This window comes from Artemia franciscana, chromosome 10, assembly GCF_032884065.1.
Source record: "Artemia franciscana chromosome 10, ASM3288406v1, whole genome shotgun sequence".
NCBI lineage: Eukaryota > Metazoa > Arthropoda > Branchiopoda > Anostraca > Artemiidae > Artemia > Artemia franciscana.
Genome location: NC_088872.1, coordinates 4296056 through 4312648, shown reverse-complemented (window position 1 = coordinate 4312648; position 16593 = coordinate 4296056). Strand labels below are relative to the sequence as shown.

Sequence of the window (16593 nt, the reverse complement as noted above, 5' to 3'; positions counted from 1 at the left end):
TCAAAATTCCGTTTTTTAGAGTTTTGGTTACTATTGAGCCGGGTCGCTCCTTACTACAGTTCGTTACCACGAACTGTTTGATTTGTGATTGGTATATAATGGTCAGTTGTAAGAACAAAAGCGGTAAGTCGTAAATTTATCATCACCTCACTTCTTTTGCTTAGGGATTATTTCTCGTTTTAGCCTTGGCTCAAATCAATCCTAAACTTCTAGGGATGTTTTAAATTATTCCATAGAAGTTTCAGTGCTACTCTGGAGAGTTCTATTTTTTAGTTTGATTAATGATTTTTGTGTCCACTGTTTGGTTTTATCTGTTTTGGTTTCAAAAATAGCAGATATAGGTGTATACACTTGAAAGGGGTGTCTACCTATTGGTTGCTGGTCTGAATTGCAAGCTTTGTCATCATTAGGTTGGATCGATGGGTGAATTTGATCACATATGTTGAAGGTGACCCAACTGCTTTTTAGGTATGACCTAAACGTAAGGTCATATAACACAAAAAACTAATCTGGACTTCAGTGATTCAAAAGATCAGGGACTTATTCATAGTCATTGAAATAAGATAATCTGGACTTATCCCTTACATTATATATTTAATCTTGAAGTTGCACATTTGTTTTGTTTTCCCGGGTTCGTCACAAAAAACATAGAACCTTAAATCCTTGAAGGTCATTTGAAAGCTAATAGAAAGTTGAAGGAGGCATTATTTGATATCAACTTAAAATCTCTGGTACTTTATAAAACATTCTTTACAGTAATACTTTTGGAGCCTTTGGAAGGAGGGTGACTGGGTCCATGAAATTCGTGATGGGTGTTAGGTGGGCATGAAAGGTGCCAATTTAAAACTGATGTTATATGAATATCCTTAAGGGAAATCCAAATATGTTTGCGATTTTGTAATCAAAATCCTACTAATATTTCATCACGTCTCATGTACTTACTTAAGTGGCTCCTTCGCAAATAATATTTTTCCATTAATGTCTTTGGGCTCACTTACTCTTGAATAGAAATATAACTAGTCTTTTTACTATTAACAGATAGCAAACTTAAACTTAGTATTAAACATAAAAGCTTTTTAAAACACGATTAGCCTTCAGAATCAAACCATGTAAACACAACTAGAAAATATTAAAGCAGCGTCTTCAGCAAATGATGTAGAACAAGAATCTGGCAGGCAGAACCTCATCGTATCAATATACACCGAACACAGTAGAGGACCAAGCACCCTGCCTTGTGGGACCCCACAAGTTACACGAAACGAGACAGAAGCGACCATTTTACGCACGATTTACTGCATCAAAAGCTTCTTCAGAATCAAAGAATATTTTGAAGGTAATTTCACTCTTTTCCAGACAATTATTCACGAATTGAACGATATGAATAGCAGTATGACTAGTAGAATGACCTCTCCAAAAACCAAAAAGTTTATTCTTTTATAGGCCATGCTTCATAAGATGATCATAAAGGCGGTGACCGACCACTTTCTCACGTATCTTAAAGAATAACGACAATATTGAGATTGGTTCAAATTACCAATATCTGACTTTGAACCTCCTTTGAACAGAAATATTACGTTAGCCTGTTTCAAGGCATATGGGAAGATTCTTGTTTTAAGGGATATGTTATTAATGTAAACCTCCCTTGAATAGAGGTATTACGTTAGCCTGTTTTAAGGCATATGTGAAGATTGCTTTAAGGGATATTTTGATAATGTCAGGCACTGAAGGAAGTATATAAATCATTGTGGTTTTAAATGTTCTTGGATTTACTCATCATTTTTAGCAAAATTGAATTGAATATCCTCAACTATTTTTTATAAACTCATTACTTGTAAATTTTTCAAACCGAAACTTCAGCCTTTTTCCTCGAGCATCCACAAATTCTTCCGAAAGAAAACTTTTTGAATCATTCCTAGTAGACTTTGATTTATTATTCTCAACAATTCTTATAACCTCATCACTTGCAAATTTTTCAAAGCAAAGTTCCACCCTTTCCCCTCGAGAATCCACAAGTTCATCTGAAAGAAAATTTTTGAATCATTTCTAGCACCCTCATGAACTGAAGATCCTATTTTTGAATAAAAACAACAAAATGATTGACGACAACAACAACTTTGTCACTTACAGACGTGCCATTTATTTCAATACAAGGAGAATGGCTGCAATTTTTTAATCCCACGAATCCAATGATAAATTGTCATGATCCTTTAGTAATATAATGCTCACAGAACTTTTCACTAAAATATCTATTTTTAGCTTGACATCGTAGAAAGCTTATTCTGTTCCTTGCCTCTCTGAAATTCCTGAGATCAATCAGATCCTTAGTAGTCAGAGATCGTTCATATAGCAATTTTCTTTTATTTCTCTCTTTTATGATTTAGTCAATTATCCACGGTTTTTTTGGTTCGTCCATGTTTTGCTGACATCTCGCAAGGGGCAAGCTTTATCATAAATTGGCTGTAAAATATATGTAAACTTACTGTAAGCAAGGGGAATCATCACTTATCTCTAACACAGTGTCCTTGCTGCGAAGAGCTTAATTCCTCGAAAAATTTATTCAGCTTTCATTTCTAATCACCCACAACATTACTTTCCTTGGCCTTTTTCAAACTTTTTGAAGACAAATTAAGTGAGCCACAACTGGGATTTAGTCTGAACCTGGGTGTACAATCACATCTGCACAACTATAATTCAAATAAGTACAACCAACGAAATCTTGAATCAGTCAGGGCTGCAAAGTGACTTGAGCCTTGTTTTCACACCACCCATATCCAATACGGAGTTTCGTACAGGTTTCACAGATCATCGTTCTGAGTGCAGTGTTCAACGCGGCGAATGTCTTCTCAGAACCCGTGTTCAACCATCTTATTCTAGCGCATAACAATTTTGAAGAGCCCGTGTCCAACACGCTTGGAACCCCTTAAGAAGAAAAGGCTATACAAATATAATTTGTGTAAATCCGTAAATATGTATAATATAAACCCGTAAGAAGAACAACACAATATAAATGAACTTGGGCATGTGGAAAATGCTGTTGGACTCTCCATAAACGCTAACAAGACTAAATCAATGTCAAACCCGGTCACTCTTGACTTAGCTGAGGGACTTTTGGTCAACAATGAGGAAATTGAAGTAGTGAGAGAGTTCAAATATCTCGGCAGCATTCTTACGCAAGATGCCAATCCTGAAAGAGAAATTTTGTGCCGAATAGCATCGGCTGGCTCTGCCTTCAATTGTCTCAGAAATGTTTGGAGAAATAGCAAATATTCCCAGAAGGCTAAAACTCTGAATTTATAATAGCAATGGCCTCTCCGTCCTTACATATGGTTGTGAAACTTGGAGTATCACTGCGCAACTAGGAAAACGACTACGGGCATTCGATAATAACTGCCTAAGATCTATTTTGAATATACATTGGACTGAGAGAATAAGAAATGATGAGATTTATACCATGACAAATCATACCCCCATCCTTGATGCCATTAGAAAGCGACGATGAATGTATTGGGGGCACACGGTGCGAATGGGTGATGGAAGGCTACCTCATGACGATGCCCCTTGGGCTCTGAAGTCAGGGAGACCCAAAATGACCGTTGACAGGATGTTAGAGAAAGAGGCAAAGCTGGCGAGGTCTTCGATGGAGGAGCTTTGGTCGAAATCTCAGGACAGGTCGTCGTTGCGAACCGCTGTTGCTGCCTTATGCGCCCTCAGGCGTGGGAGGACCTATCTAAGTAAGCTATAAAGTTTTACTCGGTTGGACACAGATAATCTAAAAAAGATTTTTGTCAAACCCACTCAAAAACACTTCAAACCCAGTGTCTGAAAAAAGAAGCTTCAATATACGAGATTGAATACAAGCTCAACTCTACAACCCTACGATTAAGAGTCGTATCTACCACACGCTTTTTCCGACTAAGACAACAGAGCTCGATTATATATTTTTAAGCTTTTGACGATTTTAAATATAAGAAGAAATGGGTTTGCCAGAAATGCGAATTTTCTGGAGTTAACAGACATAGCCGATTATTAAGTAGGATTAACTTACTCTCAGCTAAGGTTCCATTGAAACTGTTTCCTCCCTTTGGATAGTAGAAGCCCCTTTTGCACTGACACACATAAGATCCTCTTACCCATCCTCCATGAGCCTTTGAAACACACTAAAAAAAGAGGATGATATTTGAGAAACTACAAATGATAAATAATGACGAAGACCACACAGCCTTCCCATAATGCAAATACTGAAGAGAGAATAATGAGGACTTTATTTGTTTATATATATATATATAGAAATATATATATATATATATATATATATATATATATATATATATATATATATATATATATATATATATATATATATATATATATATATACATAACGAAAAGAAGAATATATATATTTTTTTATTATTATTATTATATATATATTTATATATATATATATATATATATATATATGTATATATATATATATATATATATATATATATATATATATATATATATATATATATATATATATATATATATAACGAAAAGAGAAATCACCAGTGCAACAGCACAAACACATAAAAAAATATATAAAAATATATATACATATATATATATACATATATATATATATATATATATATATATATATATATATATATATATATATATATATATGTATATTTATATTCATAATATATTTTTTTATATATTTATAAATATTATATTTAAATATTTATATTTATTAATATTATATTATATTTATATATATTCAAATAGTTTTTGTTCATTCACTCTCTTAGGAAAAAAAAGTCCTCATTATTCTCTCTTCTGAATTTATATTACAAATGATAAATCTAAAAAAAAGAAGAAATGCATGGAATGCTTTGAATTTTCCTACTTTGCATCTATATAGTGATATCTTCCGCTTTTCCACTCGTTTTCTATGTTTTAAATTTTCTATTTTAAAAGAACTATTGAAGAGCAGCTAATACAATAGTTATTTTTGTTCGTCCATTGTAGTTATCAACTTGGTGGAAGTGATGAAGGACTTGAGAGCAATGGCTAATTAGAGTTGAGCCAAGACAGATAGTCTCTGTGAGAGGCAAAGCGGGCATAGCTTTTTCACAATTGTATGAAAATTATTCTTTTCCCTTCGGATTTTTCTTTTTTACATCTATATAGTGACATCTTCCGCTTTTCCACTCGTTATCTAATTGATTCAGTTTAAGACAGTTTCAAGTATTTAAATTTTAAGAGAACCATCAGAGAGTGGTTAATACACCCTATTTCACTTTTCCCGCTCATTGTAGTTTCTTTTTAGTTTTTATTATAGTAAAACTCTCTTTTAAGGTTCAATACACACAGGGTGGGGTAAGGACGACTGTTGCCCCCCATCAAGTCCAGAGTTACCTGAATATTCATTTAATTCATATGAAACACCTCTCATGGAAAGTTTGGAAACACGGGCCTTAAGCAAAATTTTTTATGCTCTCCCCATTACAGGAATTAATGCTCAGTACCCTAATAAATAATGTGCAACTAGAACTAGAGGAAAGTATTGCAGTTGATAATTTAATTTTCATTCATTTTTGGCCTGTTCCAGAAAAAAATAGTCCCGAAATAATCGGGCTAATCAAGTCGTGATGATCCCTTGCGGCAACTCCTTAATTGATAATGCTCCCCTAAGCACACCATAGGTTAGTTCATATTGAATTTAGATTCGTTCTCTTTATCTGATAATGACTTGGAATAGCATGAGCTATGCAGGCTTGAAATAGACTTATTTACTGTTTTACTAACACCATTAAGGCCGTGTCTATGCAACCTTTCTCAAGTGGCCCCAAAAAGTGTCTCAAGTGAGCTAAGTCTATCAATCTTGCTGATATACCTTCGCTCAATACAAAAAACACCCTTGTAATAGGTCAGCAACTTTCTCTTGTGACAAATACTCTCACATATGGGCTAATATAGTTGTTCTGTCAGGAATCATAGAGGCAATACTACTTTTGTTGATTTTAAAGAGCATTTTTGGGCACCTGTGTTAGACTACCTGTGTTCGTCCTAGCAATTCATTGCAGACGCCAAACAGAAACAGGCGTACTCGAAAAAGGGGCGTACGATTGAGAGGAAACGGTCGTTTATTATGTGGAAATAATTTGGAACATTTTTAACCATTTGAATATTTCTAACAAACTGCCCTTCTCAAAATTTTAATTGAATATCTTTTAGGATGGTGGGGAGAATTGAAAAAGGGCATAGGAGGAGGGTTGGTTGCCATCTAATCACTCACGAGTTCTAAAAAGGGCACTCGTACTTTCAGAAAAATTCCCCCTACGAATATTTTATTATCCACCCTTCTATGCAAAGTGGCCTAGTAGAAAAAAGAATACTGCTCTTTACTTTACGGTGAAATAAAGAAAAAAACTTTCATGAAAACTGACCAAAGAAAACAGATCCGTGTAAATATATTTCTTAGTATCTAATTCATTTTCAATGATGCTAGATGTGCACTTCTTGAGCAAGATCATAGAAAATACGGTTATTTTTAATTGTACTTTCCCCCGTTTTCCCTTATGTATTACCAAGAGATGGAGACACATCAATAAATACTTTTTCCTTTGGTAGCCGAATCTAATAAAGAACTAATCACTGGGGTATTTGATACAATTATGTCTGGGACAATCTGACTTCTAAATCAATGCGGTTCATAGCAACAAAGCAAAGGAAGTTAATATAAACTGCAAAAGGGGAAAAACTTCCTTGTAATTAAATCTACCATTCAGAGGCTAGTCTGCCAAATTTTTTTAAAACAAAAGGTGGCGCAATCTTAAGAAAAATTTCGAATCATTTCTTGTTATGTAATCAATGCTATAATCATTTCGTGGAGGTAAGTTTAATAAATGTTTCAAAAATCAGCCTAACCAATTATATTATAGATTTTCTTAACCCAGTGCTACCAGGAACAAAACTTCCACCAAGATTCATATGAGATTATGTCTCATTTTGCCATTTATACACATTTTATTCCCAAGAACATCTTTTGGTTTCATAAAATGTTTTGAATTGTTGTGTTAAAATATCTATTTTGATCCAATACAATTGCTTTTGTCAAAGCTCTCTATAATAATTAAATTTCGAAAATTGGTCTGGAAAGAAAAAGCAGAGACTTCGCAAAAGCTCTAAAAGGAACTAAATTATGCCTATCCATTCAGTTTTTCCTTGGAGGTTTATTTACCGTCTCTGAACTCTCTGAAGTGGAAAGCAATACAGATTTGAATTAAGCTCCCTTTACGGCTTAAAATTAAGTTAAATTTCAAGACTGAAAAATAAACCCTTGACTCTATTTTTTCTTCTCCGAGGAAAAGAAATCCAGACTTTTCACAGATTCAAAGCCTTTTCTTTTTTTGTCGCTTCTGTTTTAATTCAGTCTTGAGTTTAATTTTTGAATTTATGGTGTCTTTCAATTCAGCATAAACATTAAATTCTTTGATGTATATATTGGTATCAAATTTCTGTTTTTTAGAGTTTCGGTTACTATTGACTCAGATCGCTCCTTACTTACAGCTCGTTACAAAGAACTGTTTTATAAGGTTTGCACATGGTTAGAAAATCACTTGTTATAGACTTCAAAACTAAATTATGCCTATCAATTCATTTCTTCCTTGGATGTTTACTTACCGTCTCTGAACTTTCTGAAGTGGAATACAGATTTGAATTAAGCTCCCTTTACAGCTTAAAATTAAGTTAAATTTCAAGACTGAAGAATAAACTATTGACTCCTTTTTTTTCTCCGTCGTTCTCTGGCCTTTTTTTTAGAGTTTCAGTTACTATTGACCCAGATCACTCCTTATTTACAGCTCGTTACCAAGAACTGTTTGATAAACAAATACAAAGTAGAAACAATAGGGAAAATCTTTTCAAGACAGTGGAAATCAGTTCTGTGAATATTTTGGCCCATTGTCCAAGGGCCGTCTTCAGCACAATACGAGAAAAAGAGAGAAAATATGCATATATAAATAAACTTACATTAAATTGTGACAATTAAAACTAAATAATTTTATTTAAAAACTTTTTTTAAAAACAGCCCTAGCATCCTTACTTCAACGAAGTTCAACCAGGACTGACAAAAAGAATGAAAAGAGAATATAAACTCATTCAAACTAAAGAGAACAAAGCGATTAAATGCAATATCTCAGAGCCAACCTTGCTTTCTTAGCAGCCTGTCTCAAAGGCCTTTTCGTAGCTGGTTCAGTACTATTATAAATCGGTTTAGTAAAATATTTTGTTAGATCGTTTTTAATTAAATTTGAGTATAAAGAATTTAGTGAGTATTCCCCTAAGTCCCTGTTCAAAGAAACATTATTATTTATTTTGAGATTAATTTCGATTGATTCTCGAACCACCTATTTTATCCCCAAATCATTAGTAATGAGTGAAGATTTTTCAAAAAGTATCGTGTGGGACGGATTATTAAATATATGCCAACCTAAAGCAGAATCAAAGGAGTTGTTGGAACTATTTGAAATTAGTGCCTTGTCTATGTCTTTTGTATGCTGTTGTAACCGTTTTTCTAAATTCTGATGGGTCCTGCCGACATAGAAATTTCCAAAATCAGAGGGTATTTGATAGACCCCTCTTTGGCGAGTAACTGGGGTCTTATCTTTACCAGAATTTAAGAAATTAATGATTTTAAAATTATTAGTAAAAACTACGTACATATTATTTTTTGTGCTAATATTTTTTAGTTTTTTTTTGTGATCTTTGGGATATACGGAAGTTAGACAATATTTGAGGGCTTATCAGTAGCCTCAAATTGTGAAATATATTCTTCGATTTTACAAGAATGTCTTTTTATTCTAGGGTTAATTATTTTATTGACAAAAGGAATGGGGTATCCATTACCAAAAAGAATATCTCTGATAAAGTTTATTTCTGCATTTATATACGAATTGGAGCAAATATTCAGGGCACGATCAATGAGGAAAGTTACAACTGCTCTTTTAACTTGTGGGGGGTAATTTGAATTAAAGTGAAGATATCTATTGTTATGTGTTGGCTTTCGATAGATAGTAAAAAATGTTGATACCAATAGTTACATACAAAAAATTGTATTTTAATGCTGATTTTAAATATATAACTTTCATCAAGATTAGTCTTACCTATCAAAAGTTACGAGCCTGAGAAAATTTGCCTCATTTTAGAAAATAGGGGAAAACACCCCCTAAAAGTCATACAATCTTAACGAAAATCACACCATCAGATTCGGCATACCAGAGACCCTTTTTGTAGTCATGCTCCTATCTACAAAAATATGTCATGCTCCTATCTACAAAAATGTGGAATTTTGCATTTTTTGCCTAAAATTTTTTAATGTTTAAAGAGATAGAGTTAAGAGAAAGAGTCAAACTTTAGCGTAAAAAGTGGGGCGCTTAACAGGAAAAGCCCCTTTCATATACGGAGTGATTTCTGTTCGTTTTAAGTTTTAATGTCGCTCCTTACTTTCATTTAAAAATTTTTTTTATTTAATAGTAATAAGTAAAAATAAGTAATATAATATAAGTAATAATACAATATAAAATATATAAAAATATAAACAATAACAAGTAAGAAAAATAGTAATATATCAATAATATAGTAATAATTAACAATGTAGTTGTGTAACCACATGCAAGAAGCAAGTTTTACCCTCTAAAATGTAGTGGAAACAAACAAAAGAGTGTAATTATACTAAAACAATGAACTGAAAATGACTTTTTCCCTCTGAAATGTACTAAAAGAGAGGACAGTTAGAACGAGTATGTAATCCTGCGCTTCTAATTATGAATTAAATAAAAAAACTAGTTTTTTTAACTGAAAGTAAGGAGCGACACTAAAACTTAAAACGCACAGAAATTACTTCGTATATGAAAGAGGCTGCTTCCTCATCAACGCCCCGCTCTTTACGCTAAAGTTTGACTCTTTCTCTCAATTCTTCTTTTTAAAACAGTAAAAAACTTTAGCGTAAAGAGCGGGGCGTTGATGAGGAAGCAGCCTCTTTCATATACGAAGTAATTTCTGTGCGTTTTAAGTTTTAATGTCAATCCTTACTTTCAGTTAAAAAAACTCGTTTTTTTATTTAATTTCTGAACGTTTTTGAATCAATGCATGTTTTGATTTTGGCTCTCCGCAGAGGAATAATCAAAACTAAATTTGCATATTTTTTTTTTGGGGGGGGGGGGGCTAAATGGCTTTCTCATAATTTTGATCGAATGATTTTGAGAAAAAAGAGCGGGGGCGAAGCCTAGTTGCTCTCCGATTTTTTGGTTAATTAAAAAGGCAACTAGAACTTTTATTTTTTTACGAATCTTTTTATTGGTAAAAGATTTACGTAACTTATAAATTAGCTTACGTAAAGAACTTTTGTATTCTCATGTTTTTATTACATATATGAGGGGATTCGCCCCATCGTCAGTACCTCGCTCTTTACACTAAAGCTTAAATTTAATCCCAATTCATTAAGAATGACCCCTGAATCACAAAAGCCGTAGAATAAATAGTTAAAATTACTAAAAATACTTTAGCGTAAAGAGCTAGGTATCATAAGGAGGTGAGCCCCTTATATGGGTAATAATTTCTGTTTGTTTTAAGTTTTATTGCTGTTCCTTACTTCCAGCTGAAAAAGCTTTTTCACATTTATTTTTTAATTTTTTTTTTAAATAATGCTAGTAAATCCTGCTCGCCCTTCATGGAAATTTTATTCTCCCATGACAAATTCTCGATGGAAAGTTCCCCCAGAATATCCCCCTCTTCTCAACCCCTCCCCCAACCAAAAAAATCCTCCTGAAAACGCCTGTATACTTCCCAATAACCATTACTATATGTAAGCACAGGTCAAAGCTTGTAACTTGTTACCCCTCCCACGGGGACTGTGGGGGAGTAAGTCGTCCCCAAAGACATAGTTATAAGGTTTTTGACTACGCTGAATAAAATGGCTATCTCAGAATTTTGATCCGTTGAATTTGGGAAAATGATTAGCGTGGGAGGGGGCCTAGGTGCCCTCCAATTTTTTCGGTCACTTAAAAAGGGCACTAGAACTTTTCATTTCCGTTAGGATGAGCCCTCTTGCAACATTCTAGGACAACTGGGTCGATACGATCACCCCTAGGGAAAAAAAACAACAAAAAAACAAAAAAACAAATAAACACGCATCCGTGATCTGCCTTCTGGCAAAAAATGCAAAATTCCACATTTTTGTAGATAGGAGCTCGAAACTTCTACAATAGGGTTCTCTGATACGCTGAATCTGAAGGTGTGATTTTCGTCAAGATTCTATGACTTTTAGGGGGTGTTTTCCCCTATTTTCTAAAATAACGCAAATTTTCTCAGGCTCATAACTTTTGATGGGTAAGACTAAACTTGATGAAACTTATATATTTAAAACCAGCATTAAAATGCAATTCTTTTGATATAGCTATTGGTATCAAAATTCCATTTTTTAGAGTTTTGGTTATTATTGAGCCGGGTCGCTCCTTACTACAGTTCGTTGCCACGAACTGTTTGATTAAATAAAGAAAACTAGTTTTTTTAACTGAAAGTAAGGAGCGACACTAAAACTTAGAACGAACAGAAATTGTTCCGTATATGAAAGAGGTTTTTCCTCCTCAACGTCCTGCTCTTTACGCTAAAGTTTGACTCTTTCTCTCAACTTTACTTTTTAAAACTTTAAAAATACTAACTTTTACTCTGGTTTATTTGATTAAAGTTTTTTACTGTTTAATAAAGTAGAATTGAGAGAAAGAGTCAAACTTTAGCGCATAGAGCCCCTTTCATACACGGAGTAATTTCTGTTCGTTTCAAGTTTTAATGTCGCTCCTTACTTTCAGTTAAAAAAACAGGTTTTTTTTATTTAATTTCAATAAGGATTTAGATTTACAGCAGTGTTTTAGTATTCAGCACCAGCAGTTTGGGACAAAATTTTGGATCAAGTTCATCCTGGACAATTTCAATTCTCCAAGTGGACCAGTTTGGATTTATTTAGTTACTATTACTTTAAAAAAAATTCTGCAAGACATGTTTTTCAAAGAAAAGTAAAAAAATTCCATTAAGCCAAGAATGAGCAAAAATAAGGTAAAATATCTTCAAAGCGTAAAACTACCCAAAATCATTGTCAATAAAAAAAAAATGAAAATCAAAACGAATAGAAATTACAATAAATAGCCGGGTCCAGCTCAAAACAAGCAAAAATTGACATGAGTTGGGCTGACAACCCCTATGCCTTCTCAAGACCAACAGAATTTGCGCTCTACTGAAAAAAAAAAATATAAAAAAATAAATAAATGACCGTGGATTGTCTTATTTAACTGACATATACTGACACTTCTTCCTTTAAGGTTTTGGTAAAGTAAGAAAGGTGAAAACATTTCGATTGCAATTTGTCAAACAGTTCGTAGTAACGAAGTAAGGAGCGACCAGACTCAATAGTAATCAAAACATTAAAAAACAGAATTTTGATACCAATATATGCATCAAAAGAATTGTATTTTTATGATGATTTTAAGTATATACGTTTCGTCAAGTTTAGTTTTACCCATCAAAAGTTACAAGCCTGTGAAAATGTGCCTTATTTTTGAAAAAAGGGGAAAACATCCCTTGAAAGTCACAGAATCTTAATGAAAATCACATCATCAGATTCAGTGTACCATAAAACCCTAATGTAGAGGTTTCAAGCTCCTATCTGCAAAAATGTGGAATTTTGTATTTTTGGCCAGAAGAAATATGCAGATGTGTGTTTATTTTTTTTTTCTTTATTTTTTTATTTTCCCCAGTGGTGATCGCACCGACCCAGTGGCCCTAGAATTTCATAAAAGGGTTCATTTTAATGGAAATTAAAACTTCTAGTGGCCCTATGATGTGACCAAAAAAATTGGATGGCAACTACCCCCCTCCCACTCTCATTTTTCCCGAGCCATTTGGTTTAGCATAGTCGAAAAATCTAATAACTATGTATTTGAGGACGACTTAATCCCCCAAAGTCCCCGGGGAAAGGGCATCAAGCTATGAGCTTTGCCCATTGTTAATATATAGTATTGGTTATTGGGAAGTATACTGATATTTTCAGGGGAGATCTTTCTGGTGGTAGGGGGTCGGGGTTGGGCGTTATTTAAAAAAAAACACCGAGAAATTAAATGGAAAAACACATTTTTCAACTGAAAGTAAAAGCAATATTAAAAATTAAAATGAACAGGAATTATCATGTATATAAGGGGATTTGTACCCTCCTCGACATCTCGCTATTTACGCTAAAGTATTTTTAGTAATTTCAAAGAGCTATTTATTCCAATTAAACGGCCTATGTGATTCAGGGGTTCTTTTTAAAGAATTGGAACAAATTTTGAGCTTTAGTGTAAAGAGCAAGGTATTGACAAGGGGAAAGACCCCTCATATACGTAATAAAAATATACGAATATAGAAGTTAATTAGAAGTTAATTCGTTAATTAGAAGTTAATTTCTAAGTTACGTATATTTATTACTAATAAAAACGTTCACAAATAAAATTAAAAGTTTTGGGCCTTTTTAAGTAATTAAATATAAAAAAAAACAAGTTTTCTTAATTGCAAGTGAGGAGCGACATTTAAACTTAAAACGAACAGAAATTATTCCGTTCATGAAAGGGACCTCCTCGACGACTCTTTATGCCAAAGTTTTTATTTTTTTGAAGTATGTTTGGAACTTTTAAAAGGAACGTGAGAAAGTGTCAAGATTTAGTGTGAAGGGCCAGGCGTTGAGGAGGGGAAAGTCCCTTTCATATACGGAATAATTTCTGTTTGTTTTAAGTTTTAATGTCGCTCCTTACTTGCAGTTAAGAAAACCTGTTTTTTTTTATTTAATGTCTGAACGTTTTTTTCAATTAATGCATGTTTTTATTTTAGATACCTACTAATTTTTTGTGGCTAAATGGCTCTCTCATAATTTTGATTGGACAAATTTGATAAAAAAAGAGGTGGGGGAGGAGGCTTAGCTGCCCTCCAATTGTATATTTTTATTATGTATATGAGGGGGGTTCATCCCCTCGGCAATACCTCGCTCTTTACATTAAAGCTTGAATTTTGTTCCAGTTCTTTAAGAATGACCCGTGAATCACAAAGGCTGTGGAATAAACAGTTGAAATTGCTAAGAATACTTTAGCGTAAAGAGCGAGGTATTGAGGAAGAGACGTAACCCCTTATAAACAGCATAATATCTGTCCAATTTAAGTTTTGATACTGCTGCTTCATTCCAGTTGAAATTTTTATTTTTTTAATGTTCTCGTTTTTTTTTTAATAATGCTAGAAAATCCTGCGCCCCCTTCATGGGAAATACTCTTCCCTCATGATAAAGCCCTCCATAAAAAGATCGTCCTACGTAGCTTCCTCTTCTCACCCCCCCCCAAAAAAAAGCGATTAAATTAAATCGTCTGTACTCTACCCAATAATTATTGCTATGTGCAAACAAAGGTCAAAGTTTGTAACTTGTGGCCCCTCCCCCGGGATTGTGGGGGATGACGTCGTCACCAAAGACATAGTTATTTGGTTTTTAAAGTATGCTGAACAAAATGGCAATCTCAAAATTTTTATCGAGTGACTTTGGGAAAAAATGAGCAGGGGAGGTGGCCTAGGTGCCCTCCATTTTTTTTGGTCGCTTAAAAAGAACGCTAGAGCTTTTAATTTCCGTTAGAATGAACCCTCTCGCAACATTTTGGGACCACTGGGTCAATACGATCACCCCTGGTTGAAAATAACACAAAAAAAACAAATAAACACGCATCTGTGATCTATCTTCTGGCAAAAAATATAAAATTCCATATTTTTTTAGATATGATCTTGAAAATTCTACAGAAGAGTTTTCTGATACGTTGAATCTGATGGAGAGATTTTTGTTAAGATTCTATGAGTTTTAGGGGGTGTTCCTCCTATTTCCTAAAATGAAGCATTTTCTCAGGCTCATAACTTTTGGTGCATAAGACTAAACTTGATAAAACATATATATTTAAAATAAGCATAAAAATACGATTCTTTTGATGTAACTATTGGTATCAAAATTCAGTTTTTAAAGTTTCGGTTACTATTGATCCGGGTCGCTCCTTACTTTCAGTTTGCTATCACGAACTGTTTGATCAAAACAATTGGGGTCAACTTGGCCCTCTTCTCCACCCCTTTTTCCTGAAAATCGTTCAATCAAAACTTTGAACAAGCCATTTAGCCAAAAAAAAAATTTGCATATTTCGCTTTAATATTCATGTACGGCGATCCGAAACCAAAACCTGCATTAATTTAAAAAAGTTCAAAAATCAAATGAAAAAGTTTTTTTAAACTGAAAGTAAGGAGCAACATTAAAACTTAAAGCGAACAGAAATTATTACGCATATGAGGGGGTTCGTCCGCTCCTCAATACATCGCTCTTTACACTAAAGTATTTTTAGTAATTTCAAAAGAACTATTTATTCTGACTAAGCGGCCTTTGCAGTTCAGGGGTCATTCTTAAAGAATTTGAACAAAGTTCAAACTTTAGCGTAAAGAGTGAGGTATAGATGAGAGGCCAAATCCCCTCATAAAAGTAATAAAAATATACGAATATAGAAGTTCGTTACGTAAGTTAATTTGTAAGCATTACTAATTAAAGCGTCCGTCAACGAAATCAAAAGTTATTTGGCCTTTTTAAGTAATAAAAATTGGAGGGCAACTAGGCCCCCTCCCCCGACCCCTTTCATGTCAAAATCATCCGATCAAAACCTTGAGAAAGCCATTTTGCCAAAAAAGTAAAATTAATATCCAAATTTCGTTTCAATTATTTATGTACGGTGAGCCAAAATCAAAATCTGCATTAATTCAAAAGCGTTTAGAAATTAAATAGAAAAAAGTTTTTTTTTAACTGAGAGTAAGAATCGACATTAAAACTTAAAACGAACAGAAATTATTCCGTACATGAAAGGGGCTGTCCCCTCCTCGACGCCCCGCTCTTTACGATTTTTATTTATTTGAATTGTACGAACATGAATAGTAATAATAGTATCCCCAAGAGTTTTGAATTAGTATCCCAATCGTTCTCGATATATTGCTAAGGTGCCTTATTGGCAACCATAAACACAATGGCTTTTGATTTATTTTAAAGCAACATTTAGTTTTAAATAACGGGCCCACCCTTCAACCACTCCGGATCTCAAAAAGGGCACTTAGAATTCTGATTAGCAATTCAATGAGCCACCTTCGAAGTTTATACGATCACCTTTTATATATCAACCTTAAATGCCCCCAGGGCATAACTTACAGCCCTTTCCCTGACGGCTGTTGGGGGTGCCATCCTCAAAGGAATAATCTCTATATTTTTTAACTACATTGAAAAAATTGCAAATCTTAAAATTTTGATTGAATGTCTTTGGGGAAATAGTGGGAGTATGAGGGGGGCTAGTTACCTTCCAATCACTTTCGACTATTTATAAAAGGCACTGGCCCTTTCAAATTTCATTCGGCTGAACCCTTTTTGAAGTTACTATGACGGCTCCTTCAATACAAAGTGTCCTGGTCTAAATAAAAAAAAAAAAAATAATAATAACATATTTTTCAGAAAAATAGTCAGTCACCT

At 33.6% G+C, this 16593-nt stretch overlaps 1 protein-coding gene across 1 annotated transcript in view; it reads right to left on the bottom strand.

Annotated features, from left to right (window-relative positions):
- LOC136031680 (probable G-protein coupled receptor CG31760) overlaps positions 1–16593 on the bottom strand; it is a 342470-nt gene that overhangs the window by 213151 nt on the left and 112726 nt on the right. The window contains exon 6 of the mRNA XM_065711357.1: positions 4046–4157. Within this exon, the coding sequence (XP_065567429.1) occupies positions 4046–4157 (112 nt within the window). The remainder of the gene's footprint in view (positions 1–4045; positions 4158–16593) is intronic.